Genomic DNA, 15,724 nt, shown 5'->3' on the forward strand with positions numbered 1-15,724 from the left:
CAATCCTTTCTACAAACAGAAGTCTTCTGTTCAGCCACTGTAAATTGTGCCATCTGTTTCTAAGCCTCAAGACCAGAGGTGGGATTCAACCAGTTCTCACCACTTCTCTAGAAGTGGTTACTAATTTTTTCCGAGTGCTGAGAAGGGGTTACTAAAGCAACCTCCCTGCCCAATAAGGACTGGAGGTGCGTGTGTGCAGCGGCGCCACTGTTTGAATCCCACCACCATCCAAACCTGTTTTTAAATTTTTTGGATCCCACCACTGCTCTAGACCCTATATTGATATTTTGCAGGTGAAGTGATGAGGCATTACGTTTGCAACATAAGCATGCCCTTATGTAACTCCAGCACTGACATTTTTTCCACCCCTTGTCATGTCCGGAAGAAGGTGAGGATCTGTCCTTTTGGGCAAAATAAGGTGCACTGAAGAATGTTACACTTCCCCTCTCCAGCCCCTCTCATAGCCTGGCATCAGAAGACAGGCATTCGTGTGTCAAGAGACTGAATAAAGAAGGTCTGCTGTAACTAAGTGTAGCACTGTAGGAAAGGACACAAACTGGGAAAGGGGTGGAAAGCAAAAACACAAGTGCACCTGTCCCCGGGCGCATCCATTGCGGTCACATGGGGGGCGCCAAAACGTCCCCTCACACAGACTGATTCAGCAAGCCCTAGCAAGCCCAGTGCTGAAGCAGCCAACTGCTGCCAGTGCCTGTCGTAGTCCTGCCCACTCTGGACGGTGGCCTGCAGTGTCCAGGGGGCGGGGGAGAAATCCCACTATGCTCCCAGGAGCAGGACTGAGGAGTTCCGCCTCCCCTCCCTCTGACCCAGCGTGCCTTATTCTCCCTTAAGTTAAGTCGGGTGCCATTACTCACAACAAGCCTTCTCCCCGGCAGACGGGCCGCCAGCAGGCACAGGAGAAGTGAAGCTGAGCTGGGAGCCCAGCAGCAACAGAGCTGCTGCTGCTTCTGACATTTGTTTGGTAAATCTTCTGGTGGGGGTGGTGATTTGTGAGAGATTTACATGCTTAAAAGTTACTTTCCACTTGCACTGGCTTGGAGCTGTTTCTCAAACTAACAATCTACCTCACAGGATTGGTGTAAGGACAAAATTAGGAAAGAGAGTTGGTGGGGAGAGAGCCATCTATGTTTTGCTGAGGGTGGGAGGTATTTTGTGAGGTGGTGCAAAAATCATTGTTTGGTCGTGGTGGGGAAGGGTGGCTGCCCATACCCAAGGTTTTGTCCCCAGTCTCCAGTTTGCCTAGATACGCCTCTGGGTGGGAGTTTCCACCTAAGACTTGGCTTTGTCACTTGAGAGAGTGTTCTTAGGTTTAAAGTATTAGTCACATTTTTTCTGAAGTAAAAAAAATCAAAAAGAGCGATGGACTCAACTGCTCCTTTACCCTTTCACAGAATGTTGGAAGTCGAGGTCATACAGTTGAAAGGTGTGAGTTCTTCTTTGTACCATCCATAATTATGGAACTTACTACCAAGGGATGGTGCTGGCCACTAAAATTAGTTATATTTCTTAAAAGGATTAGACTAATGGAAGGTAAATCAGTCAGCTGCTATTGGAACTTCATGTACAGAAACAATATTCTTTTGAATGCTGGTGTCAGGGACAAGATAAGGGAAGCATATCACCTTTTCATTCTGCTTGAGAAATCTCCTTCACATGTTATTTCTCCCTTGCTTTTAGGGGAAGATGATGTGGAGGCACTGAAGGCTAAGAACATTAAACAAACGGAGCTGGTAGCAGACTTGCGTGAGGCCATCCTGCAAGTGGCCCAGCATTTCCAGTGTGTGGATCCCAGGAGTTTCAGCATAGTAAGTGGGAGAGGGAGAGAGTTGCCCAGGGCAGAAGAATCTGACATGGCCTGTGATGAATAGTGTTAAATTAAGAACCTATTTCCTGAAATAGGGAAAGAATCCCTTCATTTCAATCTTCCTTCTATGGACGTGGCTAACTCCTGTCTTTCTCCAACCAGGATCTAACTCCAGATTATACCATGGAAAGCCACCAACGGGACCATGAAAGCTATGTGGCATGTTCTCAGAACCGGCGGCGACGTGCAAAGGCACTGCTGGATTTTGAGCGCCATGATGATGATGAACTGGGCTTCCGCAAGAACGATATTATCACGGTATGAGTGCTGGGATGGAAACACCATGCAGGGGATGTGGAGGGCATTGGGAATGCAAATGAATTCATTTTTTAAAACTACAAAATAAGTTGGAATAAGACAAACATTTCTCTGAGAAGAACCTTCCCTTGTAATATGCATACAATTGTGTAGGAATGGTAATAAATGGTAAATATATTGAGCACATACAAAAAATTGAATTTAATTTTCATCGATACAAGATAGTAAAGGATGGAAGATTCAGAGAAGGAATTAAAAGTAGAATAGTTATGGTAAAACAAGACTCCAAAAAATAAATTTATAAAAGAGAGAGTATGGATGGTGATGGTGATGGCGGCGGCGGCGAGGAAGGAAACTAGAAGCCTTTGAAACATGGTGCCAGAGAAGAACATATAAAGCAAATTGAATGGAAAGAAAAACTAAATGCAGAAACTAGCTAAGAAATGGGGAGGGGAAAAGGCAGATCTGTTTCTTGCCATCTTCTGGATCAGTAGCAAGTGTCCTTCCTCCATGACAGACAGGCACACACATCATTATGATCAGGCTCCCTATGGGTTAACAAGCAAGGTGGCAAATAGTCAGGTGTCAGTTTGGAGACAGCTTCTTCCTTCCTCGCTCCTGTGCCTTCCTGTTTGTGATCTGTGGCCAAGTCATTGTTCCTCCTTTCAAATCCTATAGATAATTTCCCAGAAGGATGAGCACTGCTGGGTAGGCGAGCTGAATGGCCTGAGAGGTGAGTGTCAACACACTGAGTGCAAGAGTGGAATGGTGACTAGTGGCTCCACAGGCCATGCTGCATTTTCCCCAAAGATTCTTCTCTCTAACAAAAAGGTTGGAGCCCATGCCCCAAGACTGCTCTTTTCATTCAGCGGGTGCTGTCAGAACTTTTCCATGGATCGACTTTTAGAAATAAACAGTGACCTTTCTCCTTCCTATATTTTATAGGCTGGTTTCCTGCAAAGTTTGTGGAGGTCCTAGATGAACGAAGCAAAGAGGTAAATCTTCTGGTTTTTGAGGATCTCCTCCTTGTGCATTCATATCTTGTGTCACAGTCTGGTTATACCATCCTCCTTTACTGCACTTGATGGCCAAGGGTTGGTTGTTTCCAACTTGCAACAGATTTGCTGGTGAGGCTGATGCCATGCAGCTGCATAAGTGCACAAAGGACTAATAATTGAGGGATTTCTGCCAAATGAGCGCCAACCTATAAGTAGCCCAAGGGCCGTCTGTGACTCTTCCTGAAAACAAAGCCTTTCAATACAGCCTCACTCCGTGGAGTGAGCATATTCTTTGTTTTAATGATTCTGGGAAGTAGGCAACATCCATGTTCCCTCCCCACAATCAGAGAGGCAGAACACATAGAAAGGACAGATCCAAGTTTGCACTAGGTGTTTACAGCAAAGGCAGGATTTAATAGATTTATGAGAGAAGCTCATTTTAAAACAGAAGATTTGTTGTCATCCACTTGCTGAGTGTATGAGAGTGAAGGAGTGAGCAAATAATAAGTTTTGAAAAAGCGCATCCATGCACTTGCTAATCTGGTGACCAGTGGATCATGGTGCTAAATGGCTATGAGCTTGCAATGAATGAGTTTTACAAAAGCATGGCCATCCAGGCATGAATCAAAGACATGTAGTATAGCATCTCCAGTTTGCATGGCCAAGATCTGTTTATCTTGCCTTTCATTCTGGGGATTGTGTCCCTTCTGGAGTATTGATGGTGGCCTGCATTCTTTTCAGTATTCCATTGCTGGAGATGACACTGTTACCGAAGGTGTGACAGACTTGGTTCGGGGGACACTGTGTCCAGCTCTCAAGGCCATATTTGAACACGGGCTGAAGAGGCCATCTCTACTGGGGGGGCCCTGCCACCCCTGGCTTTTTATTGAAGAGGTAAGAGAAGCACCCGCTGTCTTGGCAAATAGCCTGATGAATGTATGAATAAAAATCTAACTCTGGCTTTGCATCACGGTCTTCTCTTGTATTCTGTGTGCCTGATACTGCAAACAGGCATCTGCTGTCTCAGAAACAATATCCTCCTGGGATATTGGTAACCAGGAAGAGCCATGGAAACACCAGTAACTTCTCTAACAGGTTGTGGATGTGTCCTTCTCTAGGCTGCTGGGCGTGAAGTAGAACGAGACTTTGACTCTGTGTATTCTCGTCTTGTGCTCTGCAAAACATACAGGTAAAAGTTCTCTATTTTCAATTGAACAAGTTAGCTGTTTTATGTTTATCAACTACCCTTCTGTTGTGCAGCTCTTATTCTTCTTGTCCTTTACATTTTTCTTGTTAAAGTAACCATCAAGATCATAGGGTGGGATAACCAGTGATCAGTTAGGAATCTCTGCAGCTAAGGAGGTTCTGCAGCTAAGTGCAGTCAACTTCCCCTCAAAGGATTTCAAGAAAAGTGACCACCTTTAGTGATCTGTGCATTGGCTACTGAGAACATTCTTAGTGGACAATTCCTATCATAAAATTTGATATCAGGCAGGGAAAGACAGCTTTTACTGGATCTACTGTTTTACTGTTTTAGGTTGGATGAAGATGGAAAAGTTCTAACTCCAGAAGAGCTGCTGTATCGGGTGAGTATTCTGGTCCCTAGCTGAGGTAAGGTAACACAGAGTTCTCAAGAAGACTTTCTCAGGGGACTGTATTTTTGTCTCTAGTCTATCCTTCCATATTAGAGGCCCACGAAACTGACAATGCTAGCAATGTCCAGCAGATGGCACTGGAGAGCGATGAAGCATAGTCCTTTTCCAGATGGCTTCCAGAGACCATGTAGTGTGTGTGGAATATGGTGGTTCCGTAGTTGTTGTATGCTTTTCTAGCTGCAGTGGGTTACATGACCGGAGTTGACTGTGCAAGGATGTGAGGCTACCACATTAGAATCTAAATGGTTCCCTTTCTTCCCTGGCAGGCTGTGCAGTCAGTAAACATGTCACATGATGCAGCACACGCCCAGATGGATGTGAAGCTTCGCTCTCTCATCTGCATTGGCCTCAAGTAAGGCTCCGTTTCTTCCGAGGCTCCTTTCGTTGGCGCAGAATAGGAAATGAAAGTGGGGAAGAGGTGCAGGCCACATGTCCTCAGAGGCTGTTCCTCTGTGCCCTTTGCTGTGGTGCATGCATGCAGCTTTTATTTTGAGATCTCTCTGGTGCTGGTAACTCTCCTGGTGCCTTGTTTTGCAGTGAGCAAGTACTGCACCTGTGGCTGGAGGTATTGTGCTCTAGCCTGCAGACAGTGGAGAAGTGGTTCCATCCCTGGTCCTTCCTACGCAGCCCAGGCTGGGTACAGATCAAGTGTGAGCTCAGGTGGGTCGGGCCTCTTTCCCCCTTCTTGCCCCACACTGCCAAGCTCCTCTCCTGGAACATGCCTGGGGTAGAACGAGCACATCAAAACCTATGCCAGTTTTTAGCTTCCTGACAGATTGGTACTAATGTGGAGGAATAATGTAGAGATTTTTCTTCATAGTGTCTTGCATCAGAAGAGGAGGGGCAGGTAAACCTGAGATGCAGGAGCTGGAAAGCTGAGCAGAAAGGCCTGATGGGGAGAAAAACTTACTACCTTCTAATTACAATGTTCTGACACTGTTGGAGGTGCTAACGCTGCCTCCTTTCCCACTCTTTTCCCTGCCTGGGCAGCAGTTTCTGCTGTGTCTCTTCCAAACATGCAGTTTTATCAGCAGCCATTCAAGTGCCTCATTCCATTTCTCATGTGAAAGTTTGTGAGAGGTACCTCCCCTGGAGCTTAGCACAGCTTAACACAGTGAGAGGTGTCCCCCCCCTTCCCCAGCTTAGCACTTCTATTAGCACATCTTGTATCACTAAACTCAGAACAGAGATACTTAATATCAGTCGGCTAGGTAAATAGGAGGAGTCTGTGACAGCTGGGCAGAGCATAGCAGGAGGTGTGTTGCCTATGCTCCTAGTATTCTTTTTTTAGTTTTTCATATTATTTTACTTTTAAAATGAATTTTAAAAAACTTTTCATTACAACAACAACGTATACCTGTACTCTAGCACGTAACATTCCCAAACTTCAAGCAAAGAGCCTGCTTGGATTTTTTAAAAAATCTTGCTGCAGAGAACAGCTTGCACACATATAGGTAGAAGTATTCCGGCTAGCACAGCCATTAAGGGAGGTTCAGGGCTATACAGAATGGCTTGTCCCTTCCTCTGTGGTTACTGTTTAACAGGCATCAGCTCACTAACAGGCACCAACTCCCTGCTATCAATCGGCAATCTCTTCCTTGCTTTTCTCCTCCCCAGCGCTGGACATAAATGGTTTTAATTCAGTCCACATTCCTTGAAGAGTTGATTTACAGCAGCAGAATGAGACAAGCGTGACTTGGAAAAGCAGCTTGAACACAAAGGGCAGCATTTCCAGAGTCGTAACAGAATAAAATCAATATGCCCAAATACGTCAGACCCATTCATTCTGGTTTCTTGGTATTGTGGTTGGACTGCTTTGACTGCTGCATGTGCGCAACCTGCACTAACTGGCCGTGTATTCTGTTGCAGAGTCCTCAGTAAGTTTGCATTCAGCCTCTCACAGGATTGGGAACTCCCTATCAAGAGAGAGGTAAGCCAGTGATCGTACTACAGTGCAGCTGAGCCACTCCCTTGCCAGTTCACTGTCTAGCTTACTAGCACCATTTAAAATAATGCTAATTGAGGGCCAGAATGTTTCCTCCCACCTCTGTTTTTGTAGATGTTTAAGCCACTTATGGTCCCTCTGCTCACTTAAGGGGAGGGTATTGGCACCTGTTCCAAACAGCATATACTTTAGTATCAATTACTAAAAGTGTTCAACACCTTTTCTTCCTTACTGTCTCTTCCTTTCTGTAGGAGAAGGAAAAGAAGCCACTGAAGGAAGGTGTTCAAGACATGCTTGTGAAGCACCACCTGTTTAGCTGGGACATAGATGGGTGACTTTTTGGATTCAGTTGAGACTGCTTAGGTGGCATATGATCCTCCTCAATCAGCCTGTGGCCCCTTTGTGCACTGTAGACCCAGCCCATCCCCACCAAGAGAAAGGACTTCCATTATAAGCTTGTAGCAGAGCACATGGAAGGGTGGGGGGGATTGTTTCCACTGTTGTATTTTTTTGTTTAAAAAAACTGGCCATCTACCTTTTCCATAGTAAACTGATTGTGCAGAGCATATATGTATGTCTCAAAAGCGGTCACACAAGTCACATTTTAGCCCAGCTGATGAGGGGAACAAGAACCTCTGCCTTTGCAGGAAATAAAAAAAAATTGGAAGGAGAGGAAAGAATAAACCGCCGTGATGTTTGTTATAACCAAGGTGTCTTACACAAGAATGGTTGGAATGGCTGCTGAGTTTCTCTGTTTGAGAGATTAAGCAAGCTCGTCTCCTGGAGGCCCCTTTTACACACACACTGTGATGCATGATGCACCCCTCTGACTGGGCAAGACAGACCACCTTTCAGGTACTATAGTGCACAAAGGGGCATGGTTCTGCCACTGAGTGCCTAGAATGGCTTCTGTGAAGGGAAGCAGGTGCTTATGGGAGTGGCAGTAACCACAGTACTGATCTGTTCCTTTAACTATGGGTCATAGCTGGACAGAATCCTTTTGATGTCATTTTATTTTAGAACAGTTTTTTTAATGCAACCAAAAAGATGTAAAGTATATCCAGAAATCTCTGTATATTTTGACATTTTATTCTGGATGTAGAGGCAAGACTGAGCTGGCTCAGGGAAGAAAATGACACCCTCTGACATCTCTGAGGTCTACAGCAGAGGCTGCACGCCACATGCTGTGGGGAGTGGGGGGGAGCACCCCCCAAATGGAAGCACTTGGTGGAGGAGCACAATCAACTCATGAAATTAAGGCTCTTGTGTTAGTTTGGTTTATAAATAAATTGCACATCTTGTGACTTTGTCTTCAATGCAGGAGAAGAAACTGATCTTTCATAAGCCTTACTGACTTTGCCAGCATTAACAGTTACGTGAAAATCAGAACCAGGTTGCACACGCTTTAGGAGTTGCATACTGTGTAGGGAAATCACCAGTTGTTTAGGTACTGGAATTAGGGGGGTGGCTGCCATCAGATAAAAGGGTAGTATGAGGAAAGAGACCTCGTCACGGGCCCAGTAGCAATTCATGATGTACAGGAACATTTTTCTAACAGATGAGGCTTTGGCAGTGAAGAACAGTTTTCTCCCGTATAATGCCACATTCATCACACAGGTTCAAGGCAGGGCATGCATTTCCACCAGTTTTCTGTAATACTGCAACCAAAGATAAGATATACAAACATACTAGAACACATTTTTTTAATAAAATGGATTTTTTCAAATATCTGTAACTGAAAAAATAATTTGGTTTGTCCACTCTTTCCCCAGTAACTGCTCCTTCCATGCCCTTTTCCAGTTGCATGTTTATTCTAGGTCCAATACTACAGCAGTGCCCAAGCCGGCCTGCCTATGCTGATAACCCATTCATTTGATGCATAGTGGAAGAAAAGTGTGCGTGCTAAATCAAATACAAGTTATACAAGGAGTGGTTATCAGCAAAAGAGCAAGTACATTCAAACTACAGGCAGATCCTTAGGATGGTAATTTAGGATTTGGGTACAAAAGGAGAATGTAGGGAATTCTCATTGTTTAAGCTTAGAGCTACCAATTTCACATACAGAAAAAAACTGCTAGCATCTCAATTTTCCTGTTCCAATGTAGCTGGACCATATTCCAAACAAGCCCAGCTACTCTGTTGCTAAGCTTAACATAGTGTTGCAATCAAAGTCTGCCTTATTGCTATAATTCATTTTGCACTAGAAGAGAACATGCTTACCTTCTCAAAGCCAGGTAGCTGTTGAGATAGCACCATTCGGCATATATACTCCCTGCTGCCACCGTCACAGATGCCTTCACTTGGCCCAAGAGTATTTAAGAAATGTAAATACATGTACAATGGGAGCAAAGATGTTCTATTTAAATGGGAAGGCTTGGTTTGCTTTGCACGGATTGGCAATACCACAAATAGTCACATAAGCCTAAGCAACTTCTCCAACTAGCCACAGACTGAGGGGTATGATAAACAATAAGAGGCCATGGAGAGAATACCAAGACTGCTACAAGGCCTTCAGTCACTGCTCTGAGCTGATTTCTAAACAGGGGTTTTTAACTGGAAGAAATACACTTTACATGCAGTCGGCCAGTACTAACTGCAACCTCATTTTCAAGTCCATACATTATAATAGGGAAACAGGATATGTTATCTCCTCTATAGCATGAGAGAAATACGGAAGAGTTTCCTGGACTCCTGTAAATTTAAAGAGATCAACCTCCTCCTTTATGCCTGAAGATGCATTACCAATATATATTTTAATGAAGGGGAACTGACTAATAGAGAATCTGATTTCCCTTGAGTGACATGTGCAATAAGGCGAAAAATTGTAAGTCAAAGGACTAAGTCCTCTTTCCCACCAAACCACAGGCTAGACATAGTTGCTCCTGAAGAGTTGATCACATAGAAGCAGCTCAAGGAAAGTAACACTTTCTAATTAGGTGGGACATGTCGTTTGCTTTCCAAAACAAGCAGTTTTCATAGGGCTATATACACAGATATTTTGCCAGCTATAAATGAAACCAGATATCAAGAGGCAAGACTGTGGTTTGGAACAATCCACAGCAGCAAGGACTATGGCTACAAGACATTTCCTTTCTTCTGAGCAATGACAGAAGTCAGTCATGCAGCTCAAAGCAAGCTCTAGCTCCTTAGAAAGCACTAAGGCAAAAAGATCCCTGCCTCTGAAAGGAAGTTGGTATTCTTGCTCTGACCAAGGCCCTATTTAGGTTGGGTTGAGGGTTTTTTTAATGCTTCTGAGAGCAGCTGTCAGCTGACTACTCTCCAAGGAGAAAGACTCTCCTGACAAAAGCCTCTAGAACATCAAAAGTTATACTGTCATATACAGAAAATCGAGGAGAGGGGTGTTAGTTAAATCAATGAACAGTAAATCAGCAGGAAGTGCAACGTGCAGCTGAGCTGCTACAGATTGTTTATACTGCTACAGGTCAAGCTACAAGAAAGGCCAAAACATCCATGAACTCCAGCTGAATGTTCTAGTTCACGAGGCTTCACAAGTGGAGCTACCAAAGAGGAAGAAGAAGAGTGATTGTTGCAGAATGAATGGCATTTCCTTACTGCAGTTGGCTTGGTCTGATTAATGGTCCAAAGAGGAAAGCCCACTCACGGCCTGGGACATGAGTGAATGCCACCTGGATGACAGCCCATCTCTGCAGGCTGTTCTTAGTTGGGCCATGTCAGGAATAATGACTGCATGCAGGGATCACTCGTCAAGCCAAGGGAAGGTGGCTATTACCTAGGTTCCAGAACAACATGGGAATAAAAGTACCTATTCTGCGGCATTAAGAAAAGGTTCTTTGAATCAGATGCCCAATTGTGTAGCTAAGAGCAGCGGATTCCTCTGTCGTGTGTTTCCCAACCCCAGGAAAACTCCCAGAAGCGCATCCCATATTCTAAACTCAAGAAAACTTATAATCAACATTTTAAAAAATGCTTCCTAACTAGATTCAAAGTCAGAAGGGAACCCTGGCTTCTCAAGTAATTTCTTCCAACCTGTCACAGATGCCTGGCCTGAAACTAAGCTCACTCCCTGGCCACGTAAAGGAGAGGCAAAACACCATGCTCAAAACCTCCCACCGCCTGGGGTGGCCAGGCGGGGGAGCCCTGGAGGGAAGGAACCAGGCCTGAGCTCACCACAGGGCTTGAGGATGGGAGTAGTTTGCCAGAGGCTGAACCCTCATTCAGAAGACATCAATCACTGGGCGATTGCCTTTCGCTGCCTAACTTCACGACAGCAGGTTGATTTCCGGGGATCTTAAGGTTGACCAACACTTTCACTTAAGCTCCCACCCATATACTACACCCACCCATACCACGCCCCTCAGCCTGCACGCTTAGAGAGCTATAAGCAAGAATCCCAGGGCAATTGCAAATCATGTCCATCGAGGAAGTCTGTGGAGAAAAGGCTAGGTGCTGCAGTACTGAGGGGGGTGAGGCTCATCACTGGCCCTCCAGGCAGCTCCAACCAATCCATGCTGTCCAGATTAGCCTCAGCCAAGTCCAAACTTGGTCCCCCAGTGGGCTCAGGGGCAAAGTGCAATTCTGATGTGTCCATAGGCGAAGATGGATGGTCCAGGATAGCTGAACTGCTTAGCATGTCACTGTAGAGATCAATTAGAGACAGCGGGTCAGGTCCATCAGGGACAGCTGTCAGCAAGGCGAGACCAGTACTGCTTTCCAAGAAGTCCTCCAGCCGGCCTGCTGGGGAAGGGTTAACAGAACTGGTGTGGCCCAAGGACACCTGCAGGGGGAGCTCTGAGGAATGGTGGCCGTTGGACGGAGAAGGGCATCCTGGAGAAACAGTGGTGTCTTTCCTTGATGGGCAAGACTGCTCCTTAAACTGAGTGGAAATCTCTGTGGGAGGAAAAAATGCACTTGAGTCCACTGATACAGGCAATATTGCCCCATGCTGCCAAGCTTAGGTCATCTTCAGGGCACAGTAAATGCCACACTTGTACTGGACCCAAAGAATTTACCCAGCAGGCTGACAACTTGCATTGACAGTATGTGGTGCTGATGGCCCCTTCCACATCAACTGAACACAAAAGCCTCTGTTGCTTGGTACAGAGGCTTCAAAGTGCATCCATCCAGATACCCAACTCCAATGCATACAAGCCACAGAGACCATCAGAGAAAATAGGCCAGGAGGTACCTGATACAGAATACTCATTCCCCTCTTACCTCCATTTTCCATTAAAATGTCAAACAAGTCATCCATCTGCTGACTTGAACATCCGTTCTCCTGAGAAAGAAGGGAACATCATACTCAAGGTTTGTGCGGCAACTACCAACTCCTATCATAGACCAAAGCATTAATTCACCCACTACAGCCAAAGCATTAATTCACCCACTACAGCTATATACTATGGCACCAACATTCAACCTTCATGGTATCCAAGATAATCGCAATCTCTGGCAGACCAGCAAGACCACTCCAGCCTTCTGTGCTCTGCCAGTGAAGGAGCAGCCCCGCGTGGACTTCCCTGACTTGCTGACAGACAGTAGCCATTCTCACCTCAGGGGGCTTTGGTTGTTGCTTCACAGCCTCTTCGTATCCTGGTGGTTCTTTCATCAGCACAGAGGAAGCAGGGAGAGGCAATGGTGGAGGAGCAGCAAAGAAAGACGAGTTCTGATGTTCAAGTTCCATTTGGGGTGGAGGTGGAGGAGATGGAGAGCCCGGCTGTGACAGAAGCTGCGTGGGGGAGACAAGAGAGGCAATGAAAAGCCAAGAACTATCTTATCAAAGGGCCATTTTTGTGAATCACTGAGATGCAAAAATCATCCCATTTTTAGTTAATGAGCTACTGATGCAACATCTCCTGTTTCCCTCTTCAGAGGCACTACTTCACCCACCATCTTCACAGTACTGAAGAGGGCCTGCAGGCCACACTCAACCCATCAAGAACCTGCACTTCATCTTGCCCGCAGTTGTAGACTATGGCATGGCAAAAGTCCACACACTGTATATTGCTGACTCATTCATTGTGGCATTTCCTAAGTGGGTGGGGCTGAGAGTTCTGAGAGAACTGTGACTAGCTCAAGGTCACCCAGCAGGCTTCAAGAGGAAGAGCAAGGAAACAAACTTGGTTCACTAGAGTCCACTACTCCTAACAACTATACCACACTGCATGCACTGCAAAGGTGAAATGGGGCCTTGTGAAAGGAGGCAAATTCACTTCTCAAAGATAGTCCTTCAGACCAAATGAGCCTCTAAAATGCTTGTTTCTAAGCCCCACTCCCTTTAAATCTTGATTGGTATAGATCTGCTAACAAATGTTCACCCATAAAAACTGTCATGGAGATTGAAGACATTTTAAAACATCCCTGAACATAGTTATCTTCACTGCACACAGTCTGCCACCTATTCAGCGGCTGCTTTCCTAGATCCACAGCTTTTTAAAAAAAAATTTTAAGAGGATTCTTCCCAAGGCAGTCTCAGAACACCAAGCCTCATGTAGGCAGTGTGATGATATTGTGCAGGCAATTAAGTCTGGCTGTCAGATGACACCATGAGGGTAAATTACAGGTGAAGTGGTGTTTCCTGCCTTGCCCTGAAGGGTCATACATTTTCATCCCATTTCACAGGAACCCCTTTCCTTCCAAGCAACAAACCGCAAATGTATTGGGAGGGGGATCCCTCCAGCTTCAGATAAACCTTGATTGTTAGCTGTGAAAGCTTGCAAGAGGCTGGCACTTGAGTCCTGGATGGGCCTTTCTAATCTCCTTCCCTGGATCTACCAGTCAAGACTTTGTCATTTCAGTATGGCAAAGGGACACAAATCCCTATAAATGAGCCCTGTAACATCTGGTTGGTTCCTCTTCCCTCACCACCCCCTGTGCAAAAGATGGTCATCCGTACCCGGTCAGGCTTGCAGACTTGCGTACCTTTTTGGGCACACTGAGCTGGCCAGCTCTGCTGCTAATGTTGGTTTTCAGAGGTCCTTTGTGGAAGCCATTCAGGTAGAAGGGCTGCAAGTTGGGAGGTGTTGAGAAAGACAGAACTGTGTGAGGAAACTGCCCAGTGACTATCGACAGACTTGGCTTCTGACCCTATGGAGAGATGCAAAGTTAAGGAGCAGAAGATAAAGGCCAGCCTTACTAGTCAAAGGAGGAGGGAAAGGATTCACTTTGGCAAGCAAGGTGCCTTGTGATATCATGCATCAAGAGGAATTCAAAGTACCCAAGCAGAGCTGGGCATCCTCTTTGCCAGAATGGATTCTGTGCTGAATAAGCCCTCTGGATGCAAACAAAAAATTTCTATCCTACCACTTCCATTCTGCAATGTATATCAATGGCTGTTGTGTATTCATTTGAGGAAAAGAAAAGTGCTGCCCCAGGACTTTACAGGGGGACCAGCAGGTATCCCAACCTCCTATTATATGGGCACTGAGAACAGTGAGTCCTTTCCCTTCTGAAGGTCTGCCAGGCAGTGTCAAGTTCACAAGTTCGAGCTGTACCCTTCTGTAAACTATGCACAAACGTCTTGCCCACCTCTGACTTGGCCACAGCCGTTTCAGAAATCCCATCTTAGTGAGGTCTCATGGGCCCCAAAGATCACACATTCCCCTGACAGCTCATCCCTTTTATTCCCCGTGGGCCCGTGGCAAGTTCACAGTAAAAAAGAGAAGTCTCAAATGCAGCTGACCATCAAAAAGCTTACAGCTCATTCTGCTACTGCATCCTAACTCCTCACTTCCACACTGAGGGATATCCAGGGCCAGTGAACACATCATGTTTTTAACCCTTGAACAACAGAGACGCCACTGCTCATTCTAGTGAACCATCCACTCCCCTGCAGTCAATGGACAGTGGTCTGAGAGCAGTTGAGGGTGGCAGGTGACATCTGCCTTGCAAGTCCCACATTCAACAGCCAAGTTGTATATACGATCCTCTCCCTTTCACCCACCCCACAATGGAAAAAGTGTAGGTGATCATTTACCTTCCTGGAAGGATCGCTTGGGGCCTGCTGCACAGAAGGTTGAGAGCTGCTCGCAGGTTGGACAGATGCTTTTGGAGAGGGTGGAGAGACTCTCTTGAGAGTGAAAGAGAAGAAAATGCTTTAGAGCTTGAACGAAGCCCCCTCCAACCAAACCACTCCTGAGAGCCAGAAGTTGCAGGCACAGCCTGTGACATGAACTGACATCCACACAAGGATGTGCCTAAGGCTCCAATTAGACCACCTCTTCATGAGTCACACAGGAGTGCCAGGGAACCATTTTTCAAAGAGTGACTGACCTGATCCTGCTGTGACCACAGCATAGTGGGTGGAAAGGCCCCTGTGCACCCCCCCCCCCCATTTCATTTTCCCAAGCTGACGCTGTCCTAGGGGAGTGCTATTTTCCCCATTTTGAGGCTGCAGGTGCAGTATTCAGATGCACAGGGGATCCAGCTGTAGCTCATGGAAAGTCATAACATCTAGTCTGAGTCTTAGACACGTCCTTCTGTTAATGTCAGCGCTTGCCCCAGTTTGTGCCTGCACTTCTGGCTCTGTGGTATAAGAGCCACTGTAGAGGGATGAACGGGTGGGCAACATGGCATAGCAGCTAGGTCGGGTGGAGAAGCAGTGGCGTGAGGGATGTGCATTCAGCAAATTCAAACCTGAACCAACCCCAACTCCACCCCCAAAAATATCTCACTGGTGTTTTTCGGGAGGGGGGGGGGAGTTAAGGGAGCCAAAAAAATTGTTATTTAAGGTAATTTAAGGAGCCAAAATTTGTTATTATTCAAAAGAAGAAGAAAAGTTTGAATTCATATCCTACCTTTCTCTCCTATAAGGTGACTCAAAGGGGCTTACACGCTCCTTCCCCTTCCTCTCCCCACAACAGACACCTTGTGAGGCAGGTAGGGCTCAGAGTGTTCCAAAGAACTGTGACCAACTCAAGGTCACCCAGTAGGAATGTGTAGGAGTGGGGAAATACATTTGGTTCACTGGATAAGAGTCTTCTGCTCATGTGGAGGAGCAGGAGATCAA

General features: G+C 45.9%; 2 protein-coding genes across 4 annotated transcripts in view; one reads left to right on the top strand and one right to left on the bottom strand.

Moving 5' to 3' along the window:
* The window catches only part of SGSM3 (small G protein signaling modulator 3), a 32,322-nt gene extending 24,280 nt beyond the window's left edge, over positions 1 to 8,042 (top strand). Inside the window, exons 13-23 of the mRNA XM_048502491.1 lie at positions 1,696 to 1,823; positions 1,985 to 2,140; positions 2,819 to 2,873; positions 3,086 to 3,135; positions 3,880 to 4,032; positions 4,257 to 4,327; positions 4,676 to 4,724; positions 5,060 to 5,145; positions 5,331 to 5,453; positions 6,663 to 6,723; positions 6,990 to 8,042. Of these exons, the coding sequence (XP_048358448.1) occupies positions 1,696 to 1,823; positions 1,985 to 2,140; positions 2,819 to 2,873; positions 3,086 to 3,135; positions 3,880 to 4,032; positions 4,257 to 4,327; positions 4,676 to 4,724; positions 5,060 to 5,145; positions 5,331 to 5,453; positions 6,663 to 6,723; positions 6,990 to 7,073 (1,016 nt within the window). The 3' untranslated portion in view covers positions 7,074 to 8,042. The remainder of the gene's footprint in view (positions 1 to 1,695; positions 1,824 to 1,984; positions 2,141 to 2,818; positions 2,874 to 3,085; positions 3,136 to 3,879; positions 4,033 to 4,256; positions 4,328 to 4,675; positions 4,725 to 5,059; positions 5,146 to 5,330; positions 5,454 to 6,662; positions 6,724 to 6,989) is intronic.
* A 382-nt stretch (positions 8,043 to 8,424) lies between these two features.
* MRTFA (myocardin related transcription factor A) overlaps positions 8,425 to 15,724 on the bottom strand; it is a 76,520-nt gene continuing 69,220 nt past the window's right edge. For 2 of the 3 annotated variants that reach the window (XM_048502489.1, XM_048502487.1), the window contains exons 11-15: positions 14,693 to 14,785; positions 13,639 to 13,803; positions 12,269 to 12,445; positions 11,935 to 11,995; positions 8,425 to 11,607 (exon numbers count right to left, since the gene is read on the bottom strand). In XM_048502489.1, the coding sequence (XP_048358446.1) occupies positions 11,096 to 11,607; positions 11,935 to 11,995; positions 12,269 to 12,445; positions 13,639 to 13,803; positions 14,693 to 14,785 (1,008 nt within the window). In that variant the 3' untranslated portion in view covers positions 8,425 to 11,095. The remainder of the gene's footprint in view (positions 11,608 to 11,934; positions 11,996 to 12,268; positions 12,446 to 13,638; positions 13,804 to 14,692; positions 14,786 to 15,724) is intronic. The other variant, XM_048502488.1, reaches the window with a different exon arrangement.

Source organism: Sphaerodactylus townsendi, linkage group LG06 (assembly GCF_021028975.2).
Source record: "Sphaerodactylus townsendi isolate TG3544 linkage group LG06, MPM_Stown_v2.3, whole genome shotgun sequence".
Taxonomy (NCBI): Eukaryota; Metazoa; Chordata; class Lepidosauria; order Squamata; family Sphaerodactylidae; genus Sphaerodactylus; species Sphaerodactylus townsendi.